At 48.1% G+C, this 26,030-nt stretch overlaps 1 protein-coding gene across 3 annotated transcripts in view; it reads left to right on the plus strand.

Annotated features, from left to right (window-relative positions):
- The window catches only part of LARP1 (La ribonucleoprotein 1, translational regulator), a 52,346-nt gene that overhangs the window by 14,738 nt on the left and 11,578 nt on the right, over positions 1 to 26,030 (plus strand). Inside the window, exons 2-8 of one of the 3 annotated variants that reach the window (XM_059699003.1) lie at positions 20,081 to 20,142; positions 20,420 to 20,485; positions 21,404 to 21,578; positions 22,478 to 22,573; positions 22,651 to 22,857; positions 22,957 to 23,119; positions 23,964 to 24,108. In XM_059699003.1, the coding sequence (XP_059554986.1) occupies positions 20,081 to 20,142; positions 20,420 to 20,485; positions 21,404 to 21,578; positions 22,478 to 22,573; positions 22,651 to 22,857; positions 22,957 to 23,119; positions 23,964 to 24,108 (914 nt within the window). Of the gene's footprint in view, positions 1 to 20,080; positions 20,143 to 20,419; positions 20,486 to 21,403; positions 21,579 to 22,444; positions 22,574 to 22,650; positions 22,858 to 22,956; positions 23,120 to 23,963; positions 24,109 to 26,030 lie in introns of all 3 variants that reach the window. The other 2 variants (XM_059699002.1, XM_059699004.1) reach the window with 2 other exon arrangements.

A 26,030-nucleotide genomic window follows, 5' to 3' on the forward strand; every position in this document is an offset into this window, starting at 1 on the left:
TGCTGAGACCCACCTTCTGGCCCTGAGGTTTAGAACCTAGGATGGGAAGAGGCCAGAGTCAAAGTATTAACTGTCTCAGTAGAAGGGAAGTTGACCCATCTCAAGAAACTGAGAATTCAGAGACCTCAGGCTTATCTAGAGAACCACCAGGGCTTGAGCTTACCCTTTGTGTGAAAGGAAGGAACTTGACTGCCACCAAAGTGAAAGTCATTCATCTCACATTTATTAAATTACCTACTAAGTGTTAGACCATGGGATTCTGATGGGAACAAGACTGAAGGAGCCTGCCCTCATAGTTTACATTCTAATGGGGAGATACAGTAAACCAACAAGGCAGTTCTGCTTATCACTGCCAAGCAAATCACCCCAAAAGTTAGTACAACCATTTTATTCACTGATTTGTGGGTCAGCATTTGGACAGGGCTCAGCCAAGTGATTCTTTTCTACATAGCAGTGGTAAAGGTGGCAGGTGTCCTGATCTGTAAGGTCCACCACAGCTTCACTCACATGTTTGGTACCTTGGCAGAGGTGGCTGAAGGCTGACTTCAGCTGGAACTGGAGTGCCCTCTCCAGCATGATGGGTTAGCGTGGTAGTACTACATATGGCTTAGGGCTCTCAGAGGGTGTTCCAAGAGACAGGGAGTAAATGCTGTCAGTATCCTGAGGGCCTGGGCCTGCACACTGGCACAGCATCACCTTTACCATATTATGCTGATAGAGGTTACAGATTCTGCAGAGTGAAGGGAAGGGGACATGGGTCCTGCCTTTCCATAGGAGAAGTGTTCATTTGCAGCCACCTTTAATACTACATGGCAGTTTCTGATAGTGGTAAGTGCTTTGTGAAAGAAAGGCATTGTAATAGAAACGTGTTGGGGTGGGCGGGTTTGACTGGGGCAGCTTCTATCAAGGTGTCAGGGAATAATGCCTCTAAGGGTGAGCCAAGATGGCATTGATAGGTAGCCTGGTGATGAGCATTCTAGCCTAGAGGGACATCAAGTACTAGGTGGTAATGAGTTTAGAGTTCTCCAAGAAACGTAGAGGCCTGTGTGAGAGAGAGGAGAGGGGCTCAAAAAAGCAGAAAAGCAAGAGGCTTTTGGAGGCCAGCTTAGGAAGTTTGTGTCCTGTTCTGAAAACAGTGAGAGAGGTGGCATGATCTTGTTTCTTCAGGATTACTCTGTTCTGTTGAGATTGAACTGGGGTCGGGGCAGCAGGAGGCCAGGTTGGAAACGGGGACCTCATTGGAGGCTTCTGCAGTAGTCCAGGAAAGAGATGAAAGGAATGGATAATGGCATAGTGACTTGGGTCTGATTTTTTTTTTTTTAAAGCTTTCCCCCCCCTGAGGCTAGGCCGCTTGAAGAGGAAGTGTTCTGGTTGCTATTTCTTAATTCCTCTCTTCTTAAACTGTCCAGAAGCTTAGTTTGTCGAACTGTGCCCATTAATCAGAAGGGTGGCCTGAGGCAGGCAGATGTTTATTCTCCAGGTTCTCGGTCTCTTGGCCCCAGAGCTAAGGAAGTTGCTGTTTCCTTGCCTGGACCAACTTCCCCTGGCCTGTCCCAGGCTCCATGCCCCAGCATGGAGGTGGGGTGAGGTGATGAGTGAATAGCATGGGGGCACCAGCAGGAGCTGGAGCAAGGATGGTAGAACCTGGGCGTGAATAATGAGCCCGACCTGGCCTTTTTATGTCATAGTTTTCTATTCCTGACTTCTTGTCAGAAAGTGTGCTGGCTTTTTTATTTCAAGTAAGATATTCAGGGTGGGCAGGCTGGGGGACTGAGTGGTCAGAGCAGGCTGCCTGAGGTGAGAGTATAGGGACCCAGATTCTGATTGCAGCCCCGATCCCTCATTTCTTCTGACTGGTCTTCATTTTTCATAACTTGTGTGATCCTGGGTGCAGTTGTTCATCCAGGAGTTCAGAGAGGTTCAGTAATTTGCTCAAGGCTGAGCAGTAGTTGGTAAGTAGCTGGGATTCCAGCCAATAGCAAGCTGCCTCTAGAATTCTTGCCTTACTTGTCATCTGGCTTTGCGTTCTCCCAGACTACAGAAATATACAAACCCCAACCAGAAAAGTTCCTCACAAACCTTTAGACAGCAGGAATCTCTGTGCCCCCGGTGGCCCAGCCTGGAGGTCCTAGCTCTGGTCCTTTGACCACTCTGAGTGGGTATGAGCCAGGCCCTGGCCTCTCTTCCCCCAGAAATGTTCGTTCCCCTTCACCTCTCTCAGGCCCTTGCAGCCTGTTGGAAAGAGCCATGCTGACCTTGTGGTTTCTCAGGCATGGCCTCCAGGCCAATGTGAGGGGATTAGGAGCGTGGCTTTGGGTTACCAAAGCAGGGTGGGAAACACTATTGTGTGTTGGGCCTTTTAACTTCTTGTGAAGGGGAAATCTTTTCAACTTACTAAAACAACACCAATTCATTGTAGAAGATGTCCAAATATGTTTTAGCAAAGGAAACAAATTTCTATAATCTCTCCCACCAACTACCATTAATACTGTGAAGCAACCATATCATCCTTTTAGACCAGTGCTGCGTAATAGAAATACAGTGCAAGCCACATGTATAATCTTAAATTTTTTGGTAGCCATATTTTAAAAAGTAAAGACAGGTGAAATCCATTTATATATCACCCAAGATACTGTTTCAACATATAATAATAATAAAAAAATTACTAGTGAAATCCTGTATAATAAAAGGCTAATATGCAAATTGTCCCCGCTGGTGAGTTCAACCGACTGGGAGTCAGACGTGCACTGACCACCAGGGGGTGGCGCAGAACATGCGGGTGTTGGTGATGCAGCGCTGGCAGCGGGCGGCAGTGGAGGCACTGCCGGCCCCAGTGGGCCCCGATGAGAGCTGGACTGCGGTGGGATGGTGGAGCAGGTGAGCGAGCAGCCAAGGCGGTGCAAGCGGGCGCCTCAATGGTCCGACCAGTTGCCCCACAGAGGGTGATTGGAGGTGGCGGCAGGGGGCAGGGCCTGCGAGTGGGCAGCGCCAGGCCAAGGTGGGTGTGAGCAAGGGCCCCTATCGCCCTGCCGGTTGCCCCACAGATAGGCCCTGATCACCAGCCAGGCCCAGGGACCCTATCCATGCATGAATTTTGTGCACCGGGCCTCTAGTATTTTATATTCTTTGTAATAAGTCTTTAAAATCTAGTGTCTTTTAAACTTAAAGCACTTCTCAGTTCGGACTAGCCACATTCAAGTGCTCAGTATCCACATGTGCTAGTGACTACAGTATTAGCACATTTCTAGAATGTGCGTGTGTGCATACACACATGTATATGTACACACATATTTTTTAAATATGGGATCATACTTTGTGAGCTATATATTTTTTTCCCTGCTTAGAAACATGCTGCCCAGCCAGAATAGCTCGGTTGGTTGAACATAGTCTCATAACCAAAAGGTTACTGATTCAATTCCCAGTCAGGGCACATAACCTGGATTGCGGGTTTGATCCCTAATTGGGAAACATATGGAAAGCGACCAAGCAATGTTTCTTCTCTCCTTTCCTCTCTCTACATAAGCATGTCCTCAGGTGAGGAAACACAGGCTTCCAAAGGCACTTATCTTATAACCCTTAAAGCAGCCTTGGGGGAAAAGTAGTGCTTTCCTAAGAAAGGTTAAGGAGCTGGCCAGTGCTACTTTACTAGGAGTGCAGGCATGCACACCCCAGCTCTGCTGCCTGTGAGGACTCTGCTGCTTCACTCCCTCTTGCAGGCTCTTACTGATCTGAGACCACTGAGCCCAGTCCAGAATGCACGTGTCCCGTGTGACTGTGCCCCCACATACACCACTCTGCTGAGGGAAGAGGCTCGCCTTGGGGAAGCTCCTGACAGAGGCTGCCATCCTGGCGTGCAGTGTTTAAAACAAGAACTCCTCTCCTGATGCCCAGCTCAGTGCCCTTCCCATCACATTCAGCTCCTTCCAAGAGCTTACTCTTGGGTTTGCAAGTAGCCAAGGTACAAAGAAGAAACCAGTGGAGGTGGGCAAAGGCCTCCACATGGGTTTGTCCTGGGTTGCGCCTAAGTCCACCAGACGTTCTGGTAGAGGCTTGCCAGCAGTGGGGGAAAGACCAGCTGGACCAGCATGGTTGCAGAAAGGGACATGGGTTGGCCTGGGTGAGGTGGGACTAAAAATCTCTAAATGATATTTTGTCCAACGGTCCTGCCCCCTGGTGCATGGACACATGCACTTTACACCAGGGCACTTTTGTGGCAAGAACCTCATTCCTTAGCAGGTCTGAGATCTGTGGGAGCCTGGCTTCACCACCCCACCCTCCACCCAAATCTGTGCCTTAGTTTTTCAGCCTGTAAAATAGAGTTACCTTATAGGTATCACTAGCTTGCTGCTGCCTACCCCCTTCCCCTTCATATGAGGGCTGAGGATGAACAGCAGACCTTGAATTAGCCTTCAGGTACTGAGGGCCCGCTCACTGATGGTTGGGGTTTTGAAGACTGGTGGATCCGGGGAAGGTGGTCTTCCCTCCAGTCACTGCTGCACCCAGCAGAACAGTTTCCACACTCTGGGAGGGGCCTGCTCCCAGAACAGGAAGGTGACTTGGTTTTTGCACTTTTGCCCTGAGGTGGGACATTTGTCCCAGATGGTGGGGAGACCTGAGGATTCTCAGACACCATCCTTTGATTTTTTTTCCCCCTGGGGTCTAATCTTATTCATCAAGCCTTTGGGTTGAAAGAGTTGGTACTACCTTTGGGATAACCCTCAGAACCTAAGTAGAGTTTACAAAAACACTTTTTTATTCATATCTCGCTAGAGCCCTTGAGGTAGGTAGTAGTAGTAGGCTCCCTTTTGTGGAGAAAGTTCTCCATAGGCTTATGGAGATTAAGGGTCAGAGTTAAAAACTGGCTGAGCCACTTCTCTCCCCACCTCCCCCTTTAAAGCATAACTAAGAAGAGAAAAAGTCAGAGTAAAAAGATAAGCATCAGTCTTTCTATTAGGTCGGATATTGCAAGGGAGGCACTTAGCATAGTGACAAATAATACTAAGGGCTCAGTAGTAGCTTCATAAACTTTTCAAAAAGATATTTGACTCTGTTGGCCTTTCTCTTCAGGACACAGCAGTTTGTCCATTGCGTGGGAGGCCCTCTTGCCGAGCATGGGAAAAGGGGTGTGAGGAGAACATGGGCAGCTTGGGAATGCCAGGCTGCAAAAGTTCCCCATTGGCTGCAGCTTGACGTGTAGCTGCTCTAGGATATTCTCTGACATTCCAGGCTTTCTGGACCCTCCTGACTTGAATCATCACTGGCATTTCCCCTTTGAGGTAGTAGCTCCTGAGATCTACCAGAATCCAAAGGAGCTTTGGAAGTCATCTGGTTGCTTCTCATTTTATAGGAAACTGAGATAGTCTCTCAGCCAAAGTCTCCCAAGTGGCATCAAGGGGATCGTGATGCCCCTGCTAGGTCTCACTTCATTCCACCTGTTCCTGCCAGGAGAAAGAAACAGGAGCCCCTTTGAGTGGCAGTGCTGCAGGCATATAGCCTAAAAGAGGACTTTGCCTGGCAGAACAAGCTCCAAGGCAGGACAGACCCATTGTCGCTCCTGGTCCTCTAGACACAAGCCTTCAGCTCTCTTCCCCTTTCCTCCAGCACTTCCCGGATCCACACTGGGCCAGCCATTGACACACCCTAAGAAGGCCTCTCCAAATGGAGAAGGTGTTGCCAGGAAATGCTCTAAATTTCCTGAAAACCGGCCCACCCTTCCACTATTCTGCCTTACTGATGAGCTGCTCAAAATGATTTCGGGAGAAATGGGGGCACTAAGCAGACATCCAGGACTAGGTACATAATAGGGGTGGAATGAGATATTGGCGACATCTATAAACTTGGGAAATAATAGCTAATAAATATTGAGTGCTTACTAAGTGGGAGGCACTTTTTCAAGCACTTTAAATGATCCAGTCATTTAATTCTACAATCCATTAGTTTAGAAACATTCCTATTTACAGAAACCCAGGCCACCAAGGTAGAAGTAGCAGAGCCTGGACTGCGGGCCCTGGCCCTTAACCATTGCACCACTCAGCTGCTGGTTGTGTAGTTGAGTGGTGCAGGCTGACCTTGGGAAAGTACACTGTTTTCCTGACTTCCAGCCCAGTGCTCTTTCCACAGAGGCATCTGTTCCATAATTTTCACTTGTGCTTGCATCTTGTTCTTCTTGGGCCTTGCCATAATCCCTCTGGTAGACTCTGGACCTAAGGCTTACAGACCTTGCCTGAGATGAGGACAGATTGGGTCCTGGAGGGAAAGTTAGCATTGAACCTACCACCACCCATGTCAGCTTTCACATCAGGTACTAGTTTCATGACTGGAACCTTGGCAATCTTACCTACTCTATGTATCCACAGTACACATGTGGGTTAAATAGTTGAGATGATGAGCATTTTCAGTCATTGCCAAACTGGGTATATAAATATGTTTGTAGCTGCATCCTTTCTGCCCACAGCTGATATTGCTCATTGATCCCAGGCAGTCAAGATTAACCAGTCACAGGTGAAGTTTCAGTTTAAAGCCGTTATATAAACTGAACCCTCAGAGAATAGGGACTGTCTTGTTCTCCATCACTTCACCAGTGGCTAGCACACAGACCCCTCAATAATCAAGTTTGCCCATGACCGTCAACTTTCATGATAGGTTGGCAGGAGCACAGGGCTGGGATCTCAGAAAGCAAGTTCATACTTTGGGGACAAGTCAGGAAACTCGCAGTTCTACACTCTGTAATATGGGGAGGACAACATCCACCCTTCCTAACTCAAACTTTTTTTGTGTGTGTGAGACTTAGGTGCCATGTTAGGTGAGGAAGTACCTTATGAGCTGATTTGCCATGGTCATCAAGGGTAAAGAAAGGTAATTTACCTAGATGGATGGTTTATGCTCTTGTTCAGCCCTCCCCTGTGTGCTCCCCCTCCCCACAAGGCAGGGCCTATACAAAACCCCTCTTTTCCATCTCCTGTTCCCCTTTCCTGCCTGCCCTTTGTCCTACATATAGCTGTGTACTTCCTTTATCCTCTCCTTTCTGATCTGCTGGAGGAAGCACAGTTCTCCTAGGCTTGGTGCTGGCCAGAGCCCTGGCCTTTGGGTTGCAGGTGGCCCTAGCATTATCTTTGAAACTAGAGGCCCAGTGAACGAAATTTGTGCACTGGGGTGGGAGGAGGGGTGTCCCTCAGCCCCACCTGTGCCCTCTTGCAGTCCGGGAGCCCTCAGGGGATGTCTGACTGACAGCTTAGGCAGGGAGCAGGTCTAAGCCAGCAGTCTGACTCGGACATCTTTAGTGCTGCTGCTGCAGAGGTGGGAGAGGCTCCCGCCACTACCGCTGTGCTCGCCAGCCATGAGCCAGCTCAGGGCTTCTGGCTGAGCAGTGCTCCCCCTGTGGGAGTGCACTGACCACCAGAGGGCAGGCACCCGGGACCCGGGCTTCCCAGCTTCGGCCAGGATGACGTTGGTCTAATTAGCATATTATGCTTTTATTATTATAGATATTCAGTGCTTTGATTCCTGGCTCTACTTGCCCTTCTTCCCCTGTGCTGAGTGGTGGTATCCCCAGCTGGCAGGTGAGCTGATGGGCTCAGAGAAGTGGATTCTGGTGCCAGTGGCTACTCTGTAGGGAGTGTAGGCTTGAGCTGGAGCCCCTTGGGGACCTAAAGAACCTAGTGTTTGTCTACTGCAGAGCTTGAGAGGTCTAGGGTAGTCTGGAATTTCATTTTGTGCCCTTTGGCTAGTCATTTAGCCTCTGACTCTCCTCTAGAACTGGAATAGCCTTTGTAAAGATTAAAAAACCTAATGCACAAAAGCCCCACAGCAGGAGGCCTGACAAATGCTTAGTAAGTGTAACTATTCTTTTTTTTTTTTTTAAGGGGAGAATGATGATTTTTATTTTTTTAAATATATTTTATTCATTTTTTTTTACAGAGAGGAAGGGAGAGGGATAGAGAGTTAGAAACATCCATGAGAGAGAAACATCGATCAGCTGCCTCCTGCACACTCCCTACTGGGGATGTGCCCGCAACCAAGGTACATGCCCTTGACCAGATTTGAACCTGGGACCCTTGAGTCCGTAGGCTGACGTAGGCTGACGCTCTATCCACTGAGCCAAACCAGTTAGGGCAAGTGTAACTATTCTTATTTAAGGGACCCAGACATCAGAGCACTGGGTGAGCAAAAAGGCCTAGGGGTAAGAGTAGAGGCTCTTTGGCTGTAAGGATGAGGCAGACAGACAGTCTCTTCAGAGCCTTCATTCTTCTCCCTCTGGTATTGCCATAGTTTGGAGCTTGAAACTAAACCCTGAGCCCATCCCAGACCTATCCTTTGTGACCTCATAGCTATCAAGACACTCAGCTAGTGGCTTCTTGACCTGACCAGTATTGGTTCCTGATGCTGGAGATTGGACTAGGGGTAAATGGAAGGGATGTGCTCCTCATGCACTCGTCCTGGCTGCTCTTTGTGTGTGTGATGGAAGCACTCCTGCTCTTGTGGGCCTGGTAATTCCTGCCTGTAAGCAGGGGGACTGGAGACCAGGGTCCTTCCTGGTGGTCTCACTCATTGTCAGCTCAGTTCTCAAACATCAATTGGCATCAGCATTGCACAGGAATCTTGTTAAAGCCGCGGATAATCTAACTCTGCCCCTCTCCCCAACCTGATTTCTGGAGCGTGGGGGAAGACAGGAATCTGCATTTTAACCAAGGCTACCCCTCCCCCCATTACCCCCTACTCCCACCCCAGGTGTCCTTAGATTGCAGAAATATGGTATTGCAAGCCTGCAGCTCACCAATCTGTGTTTTCACAGCTGTGAAGTGAGGAGCTTTGTTTTCTATCAACTTCTGCACAGGAACTCTAGCTGAGTGGGAGATGAAGTGGCCAAGGGGCTTGGGCTCTGCCACTTATTTCTCTTTTCAATAAACTATTAAATATTTAATACAAAAGAACATAGTGTAAAGAAAAAGATTAAAATGAGAATCTATGCACCCACTATCAGTGTAAGAAGTGCAGCCTAGAAAGCTGGCTTCATCTGAAGTTGTGGTTCGAGTGATCAATGAGCATGAGATGACAGGCACCCTCTGCCCTGACCACAGGCCTCTGAATGAAGACACTGAAGACACCCTGATGGGACTTTCTGCCCAGCTCCCACTGCAAGGGCTGTAGGTTCTGCGCCAGGACTGGCATCCCTGTTTGAGACTCCTTCTACTTGCTACCCCACTGTCAGGGAGCATGGGGCAATGGCCCTTCTTTCCTATAGTAGCCAGATTTAGCAAATGATACAGGATGCATAAACTGGATAATAATATAAGGTATCCCAAATATTTCATGGGACATAACTTATTTTTAATAAGTTATTGCTGTTTGTCTGAAATTTATAATTGGATGTCCCTAGTTATTTGCTATGATCGTAGTTCTCCTTATATTTATTTTTAGCATCAGGTTCAAGTGTTGCCTCAAAGGAGACAGAAAGAATACTATCATACATTTATGCTAGTTCTGTGTTTAACTATGACTTAATTTAAGCTGCTTAAATCCTATGCACAAGCAGCTATCTTGAACCCCTTTCATAATTTCAGAAAACCAGAGTCTGACTCTTCTAAGAACGTCCATGTAAGGTGCCTTTTTGCTTCCTCACAAACCTGCTTGCTTGGCCTTTATCCTGTGTGGCCTAGATGGTGCCTACATGAACGGTGGCTCATATTTGACCATCTCACCAGCCTTGTGAGTTACTTATTTGATGGTGGCTAGTATTGAGAAGTTCTTCGAGTGGACTTCAAAGTACATGCTGTCAAACTGTCCTGTCCTTCTTAGCCCAGCAGCCTTGTAAAATGGTGGTGAGGTGGGTTTGGGGCTGGGGTTAGACCCCCCCTCTACATTTGCTAAAGGAGAACAGTGTGAAATAGGGTACCTGCTGCCTTCTGCGAGCAGGGTTAGGAGTCTGCAGATGGGGCAGCTCCTGTCTCCACATCCGTAATGTCCAGGGCTCTGCTCCTTTCCCGTTGGGATGTAGCATGTGGCACTGAATCAGGGGCTTCTGGAGAGCAAGGCCAGCCTGGGTGGCCTGGATTTAAGGAACTAGTCTCTGCCCAAGACCTCTAGCTCCCCATCTGCTTCTGGGCACCGGCAAGGTTTTGATAACCGAGTGTCCCTGGCTTGCAGGGCTGGAGTTGTTAGAGATTGTTCATTTCAGAGAGCAAGAAACGGTTAGCGAGAGTACCCCACTGTCACACATTGGATAGAGAGCTAGTCAGGCCTGCTTACACCGGGTCTTCCAGAGAGCTGCGGTCCGGCCTTCCCTGGAGAAGTCTGAAGAAGTCAAGTTGGGGGTGAAAGTGGGGCCTGCTCCCCAGATATACTTCACCCAGAACACCCCTCCTTTTCTGTCATGTATTCCAGTTCCATGTGAGAAGTCAGGTGTTTTTTTTTATATATATTTGTTATTGATTTTTTAAAATCTTTTATTTCAGAGAAGGAGAGAGAGAGATGGAAACATCAGTAATGAGGGAGAATTTTTGATAGGCTGCCTCCTGCACGCCCCCTACTGGGAATCGAACCCAGGACTCTCCAGTCCACAGGCCAATTATCTACCGAGCCAAACCACCTAGGGTGAGAAGTCAGTTTTCTTAAAAACAGAGGGGCAGCCTGGCTGGTGTGGCTAAGAGGTTGACCTATGAACCAGGAGGTCACGGTTAGATTCCTGGTCAGGTCACATGCCAGGGTTGTGGGCTCGAGCCCCTATAGGGGGTGCACAGGAGCTCTGGGAAGTAGAGGTCATACAACACAGCACAAGGACTACCTGATCAGTGATTCTCTCTCATCATTGATGTTTCTTTCTCCCTCTTCCTCTCTGAAATCAATAAAAATATATTTCAAAAACAAAAAAGCAGAGGGGCAGCTCCTCTACTGCTTGGCCCTACCCCAAGCGCTATGCATGGGTGCAGTGGTGCACAGAACGTATTTGTTGAGGGGGAATTGGCTTTCCTACCTGTGGGAAAGCTCTCGATCTGGAGGCAAGAACTCGATGTTGAGTGCCAGCTTCACAAAAATTCACAGGTCACTTTGGGCACAGCCTGGCCCGTCCTGGGCCTCAGTTTTCCTGTCCAAAAGTAGTAATAATCCAGAGTAATTTCTTTTTTTTTTTTTTTTCAGAGTAATTTCTTGAATCTAGAAGCCTCTTCCAGCAGAGAATGCCCTACATATAGGTCAATAAGAATGAGGTTGCATTACCTGAGGTGGTGGGTGATCACTAGGAAGAGCGGAAAACCAGTTTAAGGGCATCGGCCTCCTGCATCAGAATAATGAGGTTGGGAGGGCAGCAGAACGTTGCATGTGCCTTGGAACCTTCCTGAGAGACTGGCTCCTGAAGTCAGGGCTCAGCCGCCTGATGACTGGCCTGTCCCGCAGGCCTTCCTAGAGGAGTGGTTGCCAGCTGGTGGTCTGTGAGGTCCAGAAGGTTGGTGACCACGGACCTAGAGAGCCCACAGACTGAATATGTATGTAGAAGGGTTTTTTCAATGATAATTTGTTGACAGCATTTAGAAAGCAGGAAATTTCTCGATGCCTACTTTGTTTTTCTATTTTTCTTGAAAACTCAGAATCTCTGGCAACACTAATCCTATGTTTGAGGGTGGTGCCTGTGCTTCCCAGCCCCGCAGTGTCCGCCAGCCTTGTGATTTATGGTCTGGTCTGGGACTCTGGGTAGTCCTTGTGCTGTGTTGTATGACCTCTACTTCCCAGAGCTGCCCCCTGGTGTTTGGATTGAAGCACACTGGTTCCAACTCAGGACAGAGCTTAGGTCTGGGCTCCAAAGGGGATTACAGCTGCCACGCTGCTCTGTCATGATGTAATGAGGTAAATAACCTTCCTTCCCAGAAGAGAATTTTCTGGGAAGTTGAGGAGCACCCATACCTATGTAAAGTCCTTCATTCAGTAAATATTTATTGTGGGCCTGCCATGCACAGGCTGCAGTCCTGGATTCCAGGGGCCAGTGGGCAGGTAGAAAAGATCCCTACCCTATGGAATTCCCAGTCATTCTCACCGAGGGATGGTACAAGCTGGTCAAGTCCAGGGTTGGGGGCAGGCTGTACCTGGGTTTCTAACGCCAGCTCTGCTACTTGCTAGCCTGGTGACCTTGAGCAAGGCAGATAGCCTATCTCAGGGGTGGGCAAACTTTTTGACTCGAGGGCCACAATGGGTTCTTAAACTGGACCGGAGGGCCGGAACAAAAGCATGGATGGAGTGTTTGTGTGAACTAATATAAATTCAAAGTAAACATCATTACATAAAAGGGTACGGTCTTTTATTTTTTTAGTTTTATTCCTTTCAAACGGGCTGGATTCGGCCCGCGGGCTGTAGTTTGCCCACGGCTGGCCTATCTTCTGAGCCTCAGTTTCCTCACCTGTAATCTGGGAATCATCATCACACCTACCTCCTTGAGTTGTGGTGGAAAAATAACTGAGCTACTGCATGTAAAGAGCTTTGGCACCTTGCTGGGACCTAGTATGGGCTCAGTAATTGATTAGTGGGTTAGGATACACACAAATGCAACTATTTTGGGATGGTGAGTGCTTTGAAGACCCCAAATTATGGGCTGAATTGGAACTTGATTTAGAGTTGCTAGGAGGGCAGCACTTACATTGAACAGTCAGGGAGGACCTCCTTGGAAGGTTTACCCTGCGATCTGTGAATAATGTCACAAGGAATGTATATATACTGTGTGACCTTGGGCAAGTCCTTTCCCTCAGTTTCATTTTCTTAGCTAGAATAATAGTGGGTTTTATTTTAGGGCATTTTAGTGAAATGACACATAGATAGCAACTTAGGCCAGTTTTTGATATATTCAGCACTCAGTAAAAGGTGGTTATTATTACTCTTCTAAACAGAACCAAAGGTGCTGTTTGGAAAGTCTGGGGTAGGGAGCTGGCACTTGGAGGCCAGGGACTTCACTGGCTGCTGATACATTTCAGCTGTGGTGACAGCATTTGGATAGGACTTTAGGGACTGGTACCAGCAGTGAGGTGATCACAGCCATCTGAGGGCAGCAGGGTCTATGTCTGCAGGGAGAGAGTGGACACCAGGCTGCTTGGGTCACCAGGGGCTAAAGATAGTTGACGAGAGCTGGTCCTGGGCCTAGCTGTGTGGCATCATGTGACTGGAGCCCTGCCCCTCCTCCCAAGTCTAGAGGCATAGGCTCTGCAGTCCTGGGCTGGCTGCTGGTCCTTTGAGTGGAGCCTCAAGATGGTCTGACCTTCTGAAGGTTTCTCTCCCTCTCTCTGTCCATCCCTCCCCACAAGAGCACCCTGCCCCCTCCTGTGTTTCATCTGCAGGTCTGGGGGGAATTTGTGGAGGGAGGGCTGGGCAGAGAGAGGCCTCGGAGGACTGGTGGCAACAGCAACTGCAGCGGGAGAACTGGTGGTCAAGGTGAGGAGGGTTAACCCGACATTCCTTTTGCTCTGTAGTAGAGTGTTCCTGCGTAGGGTCAGTGGGGATGGGATGAAAGGCCTGTGGTCTCCGAGCTCCTCCTTTGTGACTCCACCCCATTCCCAGGCTGGATGACAGCTGAGAATGCACCTGGCTTTTCAGATTCTCTCCTAGGCTGTCTGTAATGGAGCAAAAGGGTGAGGGCTGTAACCCAGACTTCCTTTCCTTGCCTACCTCAACCTCCTCCTGATGGTTCCACTGCCTTCCACAATCAGGGTCTGGACTGCAGCTCAGGCAGAGGGTGGAGGCACAATCCATGTCAGGTGAGCTGGAAGCGATGCCCCTTTCCTCCCATGGCTCCTGGGGTGCCAGAAGAAGGGACTTCAGCTGGGTATGCTTGGTGACAGTGTCCCTTGTCCTCTCTGGGTAGGGGAGAAGAGGATTGTCAGGTTGCTAGCATTCAGTCCTGAGTGTCACTTGCCCTGTTCTGTGACGCTAGATTTCTCTGCACTGGGCCTTGGTTTTCCCCAGTGTGTAGAATGATACCTCTGCAGCCTGCCATTGAGTGCCTGCCCTGTTGGCCACTCTGAGGAGGTAACTTGGACCCGTCTCTCTGTTAAGAGCACAGGTTTTACAGTCAGACTGCTTGGCTTCAAATCCTGTTCTACTGCTTGCTGGCTGTGATCTTGGCAAAAGAACCCTTACACCATGTGCCTTGGTTTCCTTGTTTGTAAAATGAGACCAATTAGAGGAACTAACTCAATGTTAGAACAGGGCATGGCATCTGGTAAGTGGTCAGTACATATTATCTGCACTTGTTAATGTTATCACAACCACAGCTTGTTGCTAGCATCTCTGCTGCTTTGGTGAGAAGTCTCAGTGGTTGAGATCTTGCCTTCTCTCTCCTCATACCTCTAGACCTAATATTACCACCTTTTGTTCAGTTGAGGAAGGTGAGGCTCAGGGAGGGGGTGGTAGATAGTATCCCTGGGTGATAAAGTTGATGAATGGAATCTGGCCAGGACCCAGCATTGATGATTGGTGATCTGAGTTAAGGCAGGTCTGGGGCCTGGTTCTAGCATTGCCTGGGGTACTTCAGCCTGGGCAGGGCTCTCTGCTGAAGCCAGGGGTGGGGGTTTGGGGCACCATAGCCTCAGGAATTGGCACTTGGAACCAAAGCCCTTGTTCTTCTCTGGTATGAGATGGTGTAGCTTAGAAGAGTGTGAACTTGCCGTTCTTTAAACAACTACATATCAGCTGTGTTGCCAGGCCCTGAGCTAGACACTGGGATTACTGCTGGGAAAGCAGCCTAGTTCCTGCCTTCAAGGATCGCATGGTGGGGGCAGGGTGGGGTTAGGTCTGTAACCAGCCAGTGAACACTTAAAGAAAAGCTGTGAGAGCGCCTAGCAAGGGCTCTGAGGTCTCCCTCCAAGGAGGTGGACTGAATGGCCAGGGATAGGGCAGCAGGTGAGTGAGTGTGAACTCAAGCAAAGCCTAACAAATTACCTGCTCCCCAACGTATAAGCTTTTTGTTTTTGCAATCAGGGTAAACTCCGCCTTTTCAGATGCCAATCTCCAGGAGATTGGTGCCAGCCCCAAAATAAACCTTTGGCCTTCTGTTCCCCTGGCAGTAAGGCCTGAAACCTAGTAGTCCTCTCGGGCCACCACTCTCAGTCCTACATGCTTTCTCCTTAGCCCAGACCTGTCTCACCTTTCACCCACACTTGGTCCCTCATTTTCAGTTCCAGCTTCTCCCTCTTGGCAATTCTTAGCACAATCTGATTGATGAGTTTGATTCTCCTATGTACCTCTCTCCCTAAAAACCTTCACTAATTTCCCCTTGATTGACCAACTTCTTGCTCCTTAAGAAACTTCCTAGATCTGGCCCCTCTGGGTAGTTTTTATTTCAAAAGGTCAGCTTTAAGGATCTTTCTGGAACAAGGCAATGTAGGAGACATTTTGTCTTTCTATCTGGCTTTGTAACAGGTGTTAATGGGTTTAGCCCCGCTGTAGACTGAAAGAGACTATTTGAGGCTCTCTATTCCTCTTCTGTGCTGAGTAAAAAATTGAGTGACTATATTTCAACTGAAACGGAACTCTAGGCCTTCCCTATGCTCTTCCTTCCTCTCTAGCATGGCAGAGGTTTCTGCCAAAGCCTCCCTGGGGACTTGTGGTACTTTCCCCTTATTTCTTCCCTCTTTCCTGGGGAAATCTGCCCTGGAGCCCAGCCTGTGTCTGGAGGGCAGTATCTGGAAGAAGAGCCAGGTTTGGGAGGGGGCTCATTTGTAATCTGAATCAGTGAATTGAGCCAAGAGTTTTTTCACACATGCTCTGATTCTTTTCATGTTGATTATTTTATGGTTTCTTTACTGATGAGGAAAGGAATGGCTTGAAAATATTAAACTTCCTTTGTGCATTTAAATTTTAATTAGCATTTACATTTGACCCTTGAACAACACAGGTTTGAACTGCATGGGTCTACTTATACATGGATTTTTTTTCTTTTCAATAAATACCTGTACTGTTTTGACCTGCAGATGCAGAGGGCCAACTATATGCATTGATCTATGCCATCTATAATAATAAAAGCGTGATATGCTAATTAGACTGATCATCCTTCCGGTTGACCCTCCAGACAAAGCCAGGGCTGCGAGGGAAGCCTGGGTCCTGGGTGCCAGAGGGAAGGAAGGCCTACTCTTGCACTAATTTTGTGCATCGGGCCTCTAGTTTTATATAAGGGACTTGAGCAGCCATGGATTTTATCTGTGGGTGGTGCGGGGTCGGGGTGTAGGTCCTAGAACCAATCCCCTGTGGACACTAGGGACGACTAAGTTTTGGGGAAGTCAGAAGTCACGTGGATTTTCTACTGCACAGGGGTTGTTTAAGAGTCAGCTGTATTTTTAGCATTTGCTGTGTGCTGGGCACTCTTACTGTGCTCTGCTCATTTAACTGTCACAGTGGCCCTAGGAGATAATTAAGACTCCAGTTTTACAGAAGAGGAAACTGGAGTTGCAAGGGGCAGAGTATGCAGGAATTCTGACCCAAGTGCATCACATAACAAAGTCTGTGTGCTAAAGGACTGCCTGTCCTACTTTCCTGATCAGTTTTTGAATAATGGGGTGTCACAGACTTGAAAGTTGAGGTGTAGAAAAGCAGAATCTCAGTGGTTCGTGGTCAGCTACCCCACTTTGCTGGGAAGCTGCCCTCCGCTCCCATCACCTCACTCATTAACCCCTCTCTGCCCAGCCATATCTCCCACCTACCCTCTCGTTTCCTGTCATCCTGCATTAGATTCCGTGGTTAGCTCCCCTCTTCTCACCACTCTCAATAATATTAGGTAAAAATAGTGACTTGGCCGTGCAGATACAGGATTGTCAAAAGTCTGCTGGTGCCCCCCCCCCCCAACTCCCCCTCCTCGGCCCCTGCACATGGGAGTGTTGGTGTGCTGCATCTAATACACAGACTATGAGGATTCAGGAAGCCCTTGGACTCCCTGGAACTAGAGCAGTGGTTGGCAAACTCTCATTAGTCAGCAGAGCCAAATATTAACAGTACTTCAAAATAGACTCACCCAGGTCGAAACCGACTTCTGCGCATGGGCCACGAAGTTTCAGTTGCACTGTATGCATGCCCGCACATGGTATTTTGTGGAAGAGCCACACTCAAGGGGCCAAAGAGCCGCATGTGGCTCGCGAGCCACAGTTTGCCGACCACGGAACTAGAGTCGTGCTGGCTCCTGGCTGATATGGGCCTATGGGACAGAAAGCAGCTTTTGTCCTTTTCCAGGTATTCATTAGCTCCTGACTTCCTTAGTCAAGGAGGAAGACACTCTGATGGCCTCTGTCTTCAGCTTCCTCTCCATGTAGAATGGAGTCCCCATGTAAGGCCCACCTCACCACACTTCTCCCTCGCTAACTGAGAACCTCTCCCTACCCTCAGTAACCCTGTTTGCCAGGGAATACCAGGCTAGTGCCCTAACATTGCACCAGCAAGGTTTGGGATCCTTTCTCCCACCAGTGGACACACAGGATTTCTGGTGAATTGAAGGAGCACTGGACAAAGGGGGTTGACTTCGAGTTGAGACTTCATCTCCCATCCTGGCTCTTCCTGGGGAAGCCCCTTCCCTTTTGGGGACCCCAGTTCCCTATCTGCATTAGAAACAGAGGGCATTAGAACTATGGTCCTTTTTGCTGCTCAAACATTTTACAACTGTTTTTTAGGCAGGCACAGGGAGGTGACTTTAGTGTTTCCTGAGCACTGACTGGGTCAGGGCAGCTGTGCAAGTTTCAGAATTCAGAGGTGGGAGGGAGGGGCTGGTGCCTGTGCAAAGAATTGGTTTTCAGATTCAAGGCCCCATTGGGGATGCATGTGTGTTTGCCTGATAAAGGTAGGTAGGTGGCTGGGAGGGGACTCTGAAAGGGATGTGTCATTGAAGTCAGTAAGCTAGTCTTTTTTCCATCTTCCCACAGGGCTGGACAACAGCTCATCTGAGCCTTTCTGGGTTTCCCTAGGCCCCACAGGATTTGAACAGATCTAGGAATAGTGTTTAAAGGCAGGAGTAGTTCTCTCTCCATAGTGTGCTTTTTTTGGTCTCTTATGGAACTTAGTTCTTCCTTGGGGCAGGGCAGCTTGAGACCCTAGTTGGGAGCAGTACAAGACCAGGCCACTATGGGTTTTGGGACAGAAGGACATTAGCTAGGGATGGAGCATTTTCAGCAAACTTCACACAAGACAAATTGAAGAATATTCCGTGTATGCCCACACTAGCCACATTCCCTTGGTCAGCTTGGGATTGGTGGGGAATAGGGAATCAGTGGGGTTTTTCAGTGGCAGAAGGGCTCTCCCCTTAACTGGAGACTGAACTTTCACTACTTTACCATGTCCCTTTGTGATCTTGGTGAACAAAATATCAGGCAGGGTGATCATAGGATCTGACTGCCCAATTTTGAAAGAGTTTTTATTAGAAGAAACGGACAATGACCTGAAAAACTTTGCCTTGCCTTTTCCCAGAAAGTCTTCAGGAATAACGCATCCACTGAACCTGATTCCCTCTCCCAACTTGTTAATGAACCTGATGTTGCAAGCCCCTGTTTTTCCTCCTGGTAGCATGCAAGAGGTATTGGGGCCAGGAGGAGGGATTACCACCATGGCTCAGGTGTAATGATCCTATAATGAAATGGCTGCCTCTGCCAGGGTCCTGGTTCGCAACAGCGTAGTCAAGGCACTGGATGGTATTAGGCTTCTCTGGATCAACCCATGATTAGTAAGGAAATCAGTGTGGAGTAAGGAGCTTTCTGGGCCTAAGAGTTCCATCCTATAGGCACTGAGATTTCTGGCTCTCTACTCCCAGCACTGGGGCAGAGGGATGCTGTGGGCCTGGGTTTCACGGCTTCATGTCTCAGAGGTGTGTGGAGTGTCTTGAGGGGCCAGTGGCTCTGGTATGGAGTAGAAGCCAAGAATGCAGTGACTTCACAGTTAGAGTCAGGGAAGCACTCTCTCTACTAATTAAGGGAACATAGGTCTGAACAAGGAGTAGAACATTCCTTTTGAGACCGGCCTTGCAAATTTCTTTGCTCAGAGATTGGGGGCAGTTCTTGCCCTGGCATGGCTAGCCAACAGTGGAGACAGAGTGATAGGAGAGAAGTGGGTGAGTAGAGTCCCGTGGGTCTGTCTGGGGGAGGAAGGGTTTAGAAACCCTTCAGAACTGTGTTGAGAAAACAAGTGTAGGAGTAGAAGGGACCAGGGCCACTTCCTTAACACACACACACACTTTATTTTTAAAAGCTCATGTCTGTCTTTTTTGAAACTGCTGGAGAATGCCAAACAAAAAGAAATCACTAAGCATACTACTTAACTCTGTAACTACTTAACTCTGTAACTACTTATGTCCTTCCAGAGTTTCTGCTATGTACGTGTGCATGTGCACGTTTTTTGTTTTACCAAAATAGGATTGTAACTCTTCTCATTTATCATTTATCTCTTCATATCAGTAGAAATCATTGTCTTCCTAATGCCTATAAAAGTTGTTAAACTTTAATTGAGCCAGTTTACTACTGTCGGACATGTAGTTTGTTTTCAGCGGTTTGCAGTTATAAACAGCACTGTGGAGGACATCTTTGTACATAACTCTAAACACTTGTCTAATTTGAAATATTAGGATAAATTCCTAAAGGTAGAACGATAAGTCAAATTGGGTCTCACTTTTTCTTTGGGAATTTGGAAGGCAGACAGAATTTTTCCTGAATGGCTAACTCTCCTATTTGGCTAGAGCTCATTGAGGACCGAGTTCTGGCCCTGGTATGTGAGGGCTGAGAAAGAGGTCCCTGGACTTCTTGATTGCCCAGTTAGGATTTTTATCTCGCCTTCTCGTGATTACTAGCCCTGATCTGCTCACACACAGATTTCTAGAATGTTAAGAGGTATAGGGCTGTGAGAGCCTTCCCACTTCAAGAGTCAAGTTCCTGAGGTCTTGGCTGCTGATTGTCCTTATGAGCTCACTTTCCATGATTTCTTCAGAAAGGCTGGTAAAATTGTTAGAGTACGCGTCTTTTAACTCTCTATCATGTCTTCCTCCTTTGGGAGCCCACAGGTTGCTTGGTGGAGTGGGAGTGAGAAGCTGGTGGTGGCCCTCTCCCATAGGCTCTGCATAACCATTTCTCCCTTCTGGTTCCCACAGAACACTCTGCTCCGGCAAAGGTGGTGAGGGCAGCAGTTCCTAAACAGCGCAAAGGCAGCAAGGTAAGGAACAGGAGTAGGCAGCCCAAGGAGACTTCCTGGGTGGGGGTGGGGCGCTTGGGTGGCCTCTACCCTGTTCTAGCTGAGTGCTTCTGAGCTGCCAGGTAGTTCAGGATCCTCTCTAAATCGCAGGGGAACCCTTTCTGGGCCTCCAGTGTTGATGGTCCCAGTGGAAAGACTTACTTGGCCTCTGATCTCTGGGTGGAGCTGTGTCTTGGGCGAGAGGTTGAAATGGCAGAGGCAGGGTCATCCCAGAGCCTTCATAGAATGTGCCTTGCAGGTTGGTGACTTTGGAGATGCAATCAACTGGCCCACACCTGGAGAGATAGCCCACAAGAGTGTGCAGGTGAGTCTGAGGAAAGGGATGGGTAGGATGGAGCTCTGTCTACATTTACACATTTGGCTTTTCAAGCTCTCAGAGCTTCAGGTCTTATCTTAAGAGGAATGGTTGGTACAATTTGGGCAGCACTGAGCTATCCAAGAGTCATCATTTAAGCCCTGGCTGTGTATTATGGACTGCCAACTGCTGTCTATTCATCATTTCAACTAACCCTCACAGTGACTCCAAAGTAGGTGCTTTAATCATTCCTGTGTTCTAGATGAGACCATTAAGGCTGGGAGAGGTTAATTGGTACCCTTTGATGGCCAAGCGTGGATTGGAAGTGAGGTGTGTTGCATTATTCCAGAACCTGTGTTCTCCATCACACTTGGGTTGCCAGAATGGTTGGACTTTGACCGAGTATTCACCTCTAGGGGAGCTTTATAGCTCTCTTCAGTCTCAGCAGAGGAGGGGCTCCTGGTCAGTCCTCTCCTTCCCTGGCTTTCATTCTAGGCTGACGGTCTAGGTCCCTCCCTGATGGTGGCCGCTGGCCTTCAGTTTGCAGACAGGGTTAGTATTAACAGGCCGAGGGCCAGCATCTCCTCCATCCCACAAACTACCTGGATGTGGTCCTGTTGCAGGGAGTAAATAAACATTTGGCTTCTGTGAGTCCCAGCCTTTTTGTCCTAGAGGTTCTCTTTCGCTTAGACTTGAAGAAGCCAGAGAGACAGGTTGTCTCCCACCCACCTCCTGCCTGTTTGACCACGCTTCCTAATAAAAGCATCAGGCGTGAAAACAGGACCTTTAGAATGCATCCAGCCCAACCTGCCATCGCATGCTCCAGCTACTTCTGCCCTGTCTTTCTAGTGATGGGGTTCCCTTCCATCCATCCTAAGAGACTTGCAGACTCACCATACCTCCCGGTTACTTTATTTCCTGCTGTAGCCACAGTCCCACAAGTCTCAGCCTGCCCGTAAGCTGCCACCCAAAAAGGACATGAAGGAACAGGAGAAAGGAGAAGGGAGCGATAGTAAGGAGAGCCCAAAAACCAAATCGGATGAATCAGGGGAGGAGAAGAATGGGGATGAGGACTGCCAGCGAGGGGGTCAGAAGAAGAAAGGTGAGTGACTTGGATTGGGGCTTGGGAGAAGGTGGCAGGGCAGCACTTTGAAGTGGCAGCGGAATTTCAGGGGCCCAAGGAGTCCTTAGGAGCCTGGCTGGTATAGGCTTCTGGGCCAGCAGTCTTCACTTCAGTCATCGGTCTGTCAGATCCTTCCCTTATTAAACAAGCATTTGGTAAGCCCTCTTCTGAGCAGTGGGGCTCTAGCAGTGCACAAGACAGGTGAGGCCTCTGCCTCAGTATTTCTTGTGTGTCTTAGTGTGTTGCTGTCCCGTGAAAGATTTGCTTTGCTCTGGCTGAAACTAAAGTTAGAGCATAAGTTCGGCTGCTCTAATAGAGATTCAAAGTAACAATGATTAAACACGACGAAAGTTTCTTTCACCTGACACCTCAGTGTAAGTAGGCCAGGCCCAGAATGGCAACTCCAATTCCTTTTTATCTTGCTGTGGTGTGTTGGCACTTCTCATCCAGGACGGTTCGCTATTACCCTCTCCAGCTAGCAGGAAGGGGAACGGGAAAAAGTGTCTCCCTTTTAGGGACTCAGCCTGGAATTGACTACTTTTACTGAGCTCTCCTAGCCAGAACTTTGGCACAAGTGTAAAGGAAGCCTGGAAAGTGCAGTCTTGATTCTGGGCAACCATGTGTCTGGCTCCAGAAGGGGGTTTCTTGAACCATGGAGAAATCGATGTTGAGAGTCACCCAGGAGTGTCCATCAAAGTGAGGTCCAGCATGGGAAAGGAATTTGCCCAAGGTCACCAGATTGTGATTCAGGCCTGAAGCCCTGGACAGGGGAAGAAAGTTGGGGGTAAGGATAGCTGGGAGAGACCTCCTCCAAGCCCTTCTCCTGTGCCTGTGCCATCTTCCAGGGAACAAACACAAGTGGGTCCCATTGCAAATAGACATGAAGCCTGAAGTGTCGAGAGAGAAACTGGTTTCGCGCCCTGCTCGCCCACCAGAGCCACGACACACACCTGCCAACCGTGGGGAGATCAAAGGTATGTGTCGCTTACTATGGAGGGCCTGGTCTTGGTGGTCACCTTCAGGCCTGACCCAAAGCCCTCTCTCTTTGCAGGGTCTGAGCCTGCCACCTACGTGTCTGTGCCTGTGGCCCCCCCCACCTCAGCCTGGCAACCAGAGATCAAACCGGAGCCTGCCTGGCCCGACCAGGATGAGACATCGAGTGTGAAGAGTGATGGGGCTGGTGGGGCACGGGCTTCCTTCCGCGGCCGTGGACGGGGGCGTGGTCGTGGCCGCGGACGTGGCCGGGGTGGCGTTCGAAGTACGTGAAGCCCCTTTGGGCTCCGGGATGTCCCAGGGAGTGCGGCAGGGGCGGTTGGCTGGGATTGCCTATCCCTTATGGCACCAATTTTCCCTGTAGCCCATTTTGACTACCAGTTCAGCTACCGAAAGTTTGATGGTGCAGAGGGTCCTCGAACCCCGAAGTATATGAACAACATCACCTACTACTTTGACAATGTCAGCAGCACTGAGCTGTACAGTGTGGACCAGGAGCTGCTCAAGGACTACATCAAGCGCCAGATGTGAGTGGATGGAGCCTTCTTTCTGGAGAGATGAGATGGGGAGGGTTTGGGGGCTGCCTGAGTTTGGCAGCTGGGCAGAGTAGGACTGGACAGGCCCTTCCTTCCGTTGCTGCCCTGGCTGGAGCTAAGAAAGATAACTTTCTCTCATCTCTTAAGCTAATTGTTCATAAAGTTACTGTTCAGTACAGGACTGGTACCATATTTATCTTCAGAAAATTACAAATGGCCACTAACCAAATAGAGAAATGTTGAGACTACTTTCTCTATCCTTTTGTAATGGCTGTACTGCCAGAATGCTAGCAAACATTAAGTCCTCACTATCGGTGAGGCTAAGTGCTTGACAGGCATTCTCTTATTTAAACCTGCAATTGTCAACTTAATTCCGCTGAGCTGGTTTTATCCCCACTTTATAGATGAGCAAACAGTCCCAGTACCTTGCCCAGTGTCTCAGTTAAGTAAGTGACAAGACACATAGTTGAATCCATTTCTGTCTGATTGTAAAACCTTTGCTCCTGGCCACTGCAGTGTGTTGTCTCCCAGTTTAGTGAGGGAGCCATACAAGGAAATAGATCATGGCACATAGAATGTGATAGGTATTTCAGGAGCAGAGAAGAAGGGAGTTTGCCAGGCATGCAGAGGGACTGAAGGACAGAAGGAATGGTTTGACGGAAGGTTAGGGAGCCAGGAGAGGATAACAACATTTCTTTCAGTTCGTAAGACTGTTGTATGTACACTAGGGTCCCAGAGGGAAGTCAGGCTGCATGAGGTCGCTGGGTGTGCAGCAGGACAGGAAAGGCATATTTGTCAACAATGCAGCAATCATTCCTGTTCTCCCTCCACCTAGTGAATACTACTTCAGCGTGGACAATTTAGAGCGCGACTTCTTCCTGCGACGGAAAATGGATGCTGACGGTTTCCTTCCCATCACTCTTATTGCTTCCTTCCACCGAGTTCAGGCCCTTACCACTGACATTTCACTCATCTTTGCGGTATGTCTTCTGGGGCTAAGGTGTGTGTGTGGGAGGGGGGCGAGGGGTGGAGATAGTCCTGACTTGCAAAGCTGAAGTTTGGGCCAAGGCAGGAAACCTTGGACGAACCCCCATTTGATTACTTCTGCTAAAGTTCTAAGGCTTACCCAGCTTCTCTCCTTGCCTCTGCCTTCCCTCCGTCCCCCTTTTATTATGGGAATTTTCTAACAGGTTCAAAAGCGTACGATGGTATGATGAACCCACATCACCCAGCCTCAGCAATTTGCAACTCATGGCCAGTCTTACTCCCTCAACCCCCCAATTTGTTTCCTCTCCCAGATTACTTTGAAGAAAGTATTAGGTAACATGACATTTCATCCATGTTTCAGTACCTGCCTCTAAAAGATAAAGACCATGGTATCATCCCATGTAAAAGCATTAAAATTCCTTAAGGTCGTCAAATACTTGGTCAGTTGCAAATCTGCTCCACTTGATTAAAAAAATTTCTTGCTTTAGTTGGCGTTGTTCAATGGTTAGAACATCAGCTCAAGCACAAAGGGTCTCGGGTGTGATTGCTGGTTAAGAGCATGCACCTTGGTTGCAGATTCAACCACCCCCCCCCCCCCCCCCGGGGCTCTTGCAGGAGACAACCAATTGATGTATCTGTCTCAAATTTATGTTTCTCTCCCTCCCTCCCTTCCACACTCTAAAAATCAATGGAAAAGATATCCTTGGGTGAGGATTAATTTTTTCCTTTTAGTAGTTTATGAGACCCATGTGTTCTCTTAAGTTTCCCCTCCCCCCTGTTTTTCCTTGTAATTTATTTGAATAAAATGGGTTGTATATCTTATAGGACACTGTAGTCATTTAACGTGTTTTATACTCCAAATTTTTTGTAAATTGGTGATCTAGAGGCCTGATCAGATTCAGGTTTGGGTCGTCCCCCCTTGTCAATCGAGAATTTAAATGTAGAGATAATTTGATTTTCCCTCTTGTGATCATTAGAAGTTTCTAATGATCATCATTGCCTGTTATTTCACTGGGGATTGCAAAATGCTGATAGTCAAATTCTGTGGTCCATCTTCATTTGTTACCCTGTAGGTAACCTGTTTGAATCCTTTTATTAAAAAATAAGCACATGCTTCCATATGTATTTGTCTCATTCCTCTTTCTCAGATGAGTGGTAACATCTAACACCTGTATTTCTCTACTTGTTTGATGTTTTTACTTACTATATCTAAGAGAGCATAGTGGTATAGAATAAAAAGAAAGATACTTCCCTATCCTTTTTATAGTTGGATATCTATCTTTTCATAGTTTTGCCAGTGTGTCTTTGGTATAAATTTCTAGAAGAATGGCTGTACGCAAGGGCAAATGCATATGTAATTTCGCCAGCTATTGCCTAATTCTCTTTCCAGGGGTTGGGCCTTTTGCATTCTCATCAGCCATATGTGAGAGTGCCTCTTTCCCCAACCTCAGCAACAGAGGATGTTGTGACATGTTGAAATGTTTTCCTCGCCCATTTAAAAGATTTTTAAAAGAAAACTCTTTATAAGCATAACCAATGGACATAAGACACTGCGGGGTAGGGGAAGCCAGGGGATTGTCAAGGGTGGGGGGGGGGGGGAAGGAGACATGTAATACTCTCTGTAACACTTTAAGCAATAAAACAATAAAAAAAGGATTTAAAAAAAAAAAAAAAGAAACCTCTTCCCCTCTCTACTCTTGACCATTTTTCCTAGAGACAAACACCTGTAAAAGTTGACCTATGAATCCTAGAAAAATTTGTATGTTTTTACTTAAGCACCAGTAGGATCTTTTACTCAGTGACCTAGACCTGTTTTTTTGTGGCTCTTTCCACCTTAGCACATGTGAAGCTGTTTTTACTGAGTAGTGTTCCCTTGAGTGAATGAGCCATAATTTATTTAAATTGCCTATATGGT

The sequence above is a fragment of the Myotis daubentonii genome, chromosome 5 (assembly GCF_963259705.1).
Source record: "Myotis daubentonii chromosome 5, mMyoDau2.1, whole genome shotgun sequence".
Classification (NCBI taxonomy): Eukaryota; Metazoa; Chordata; class Mammalia; order Chiroptera; family Vespertilionidae; genus Myotis; species Myotis daubentonii.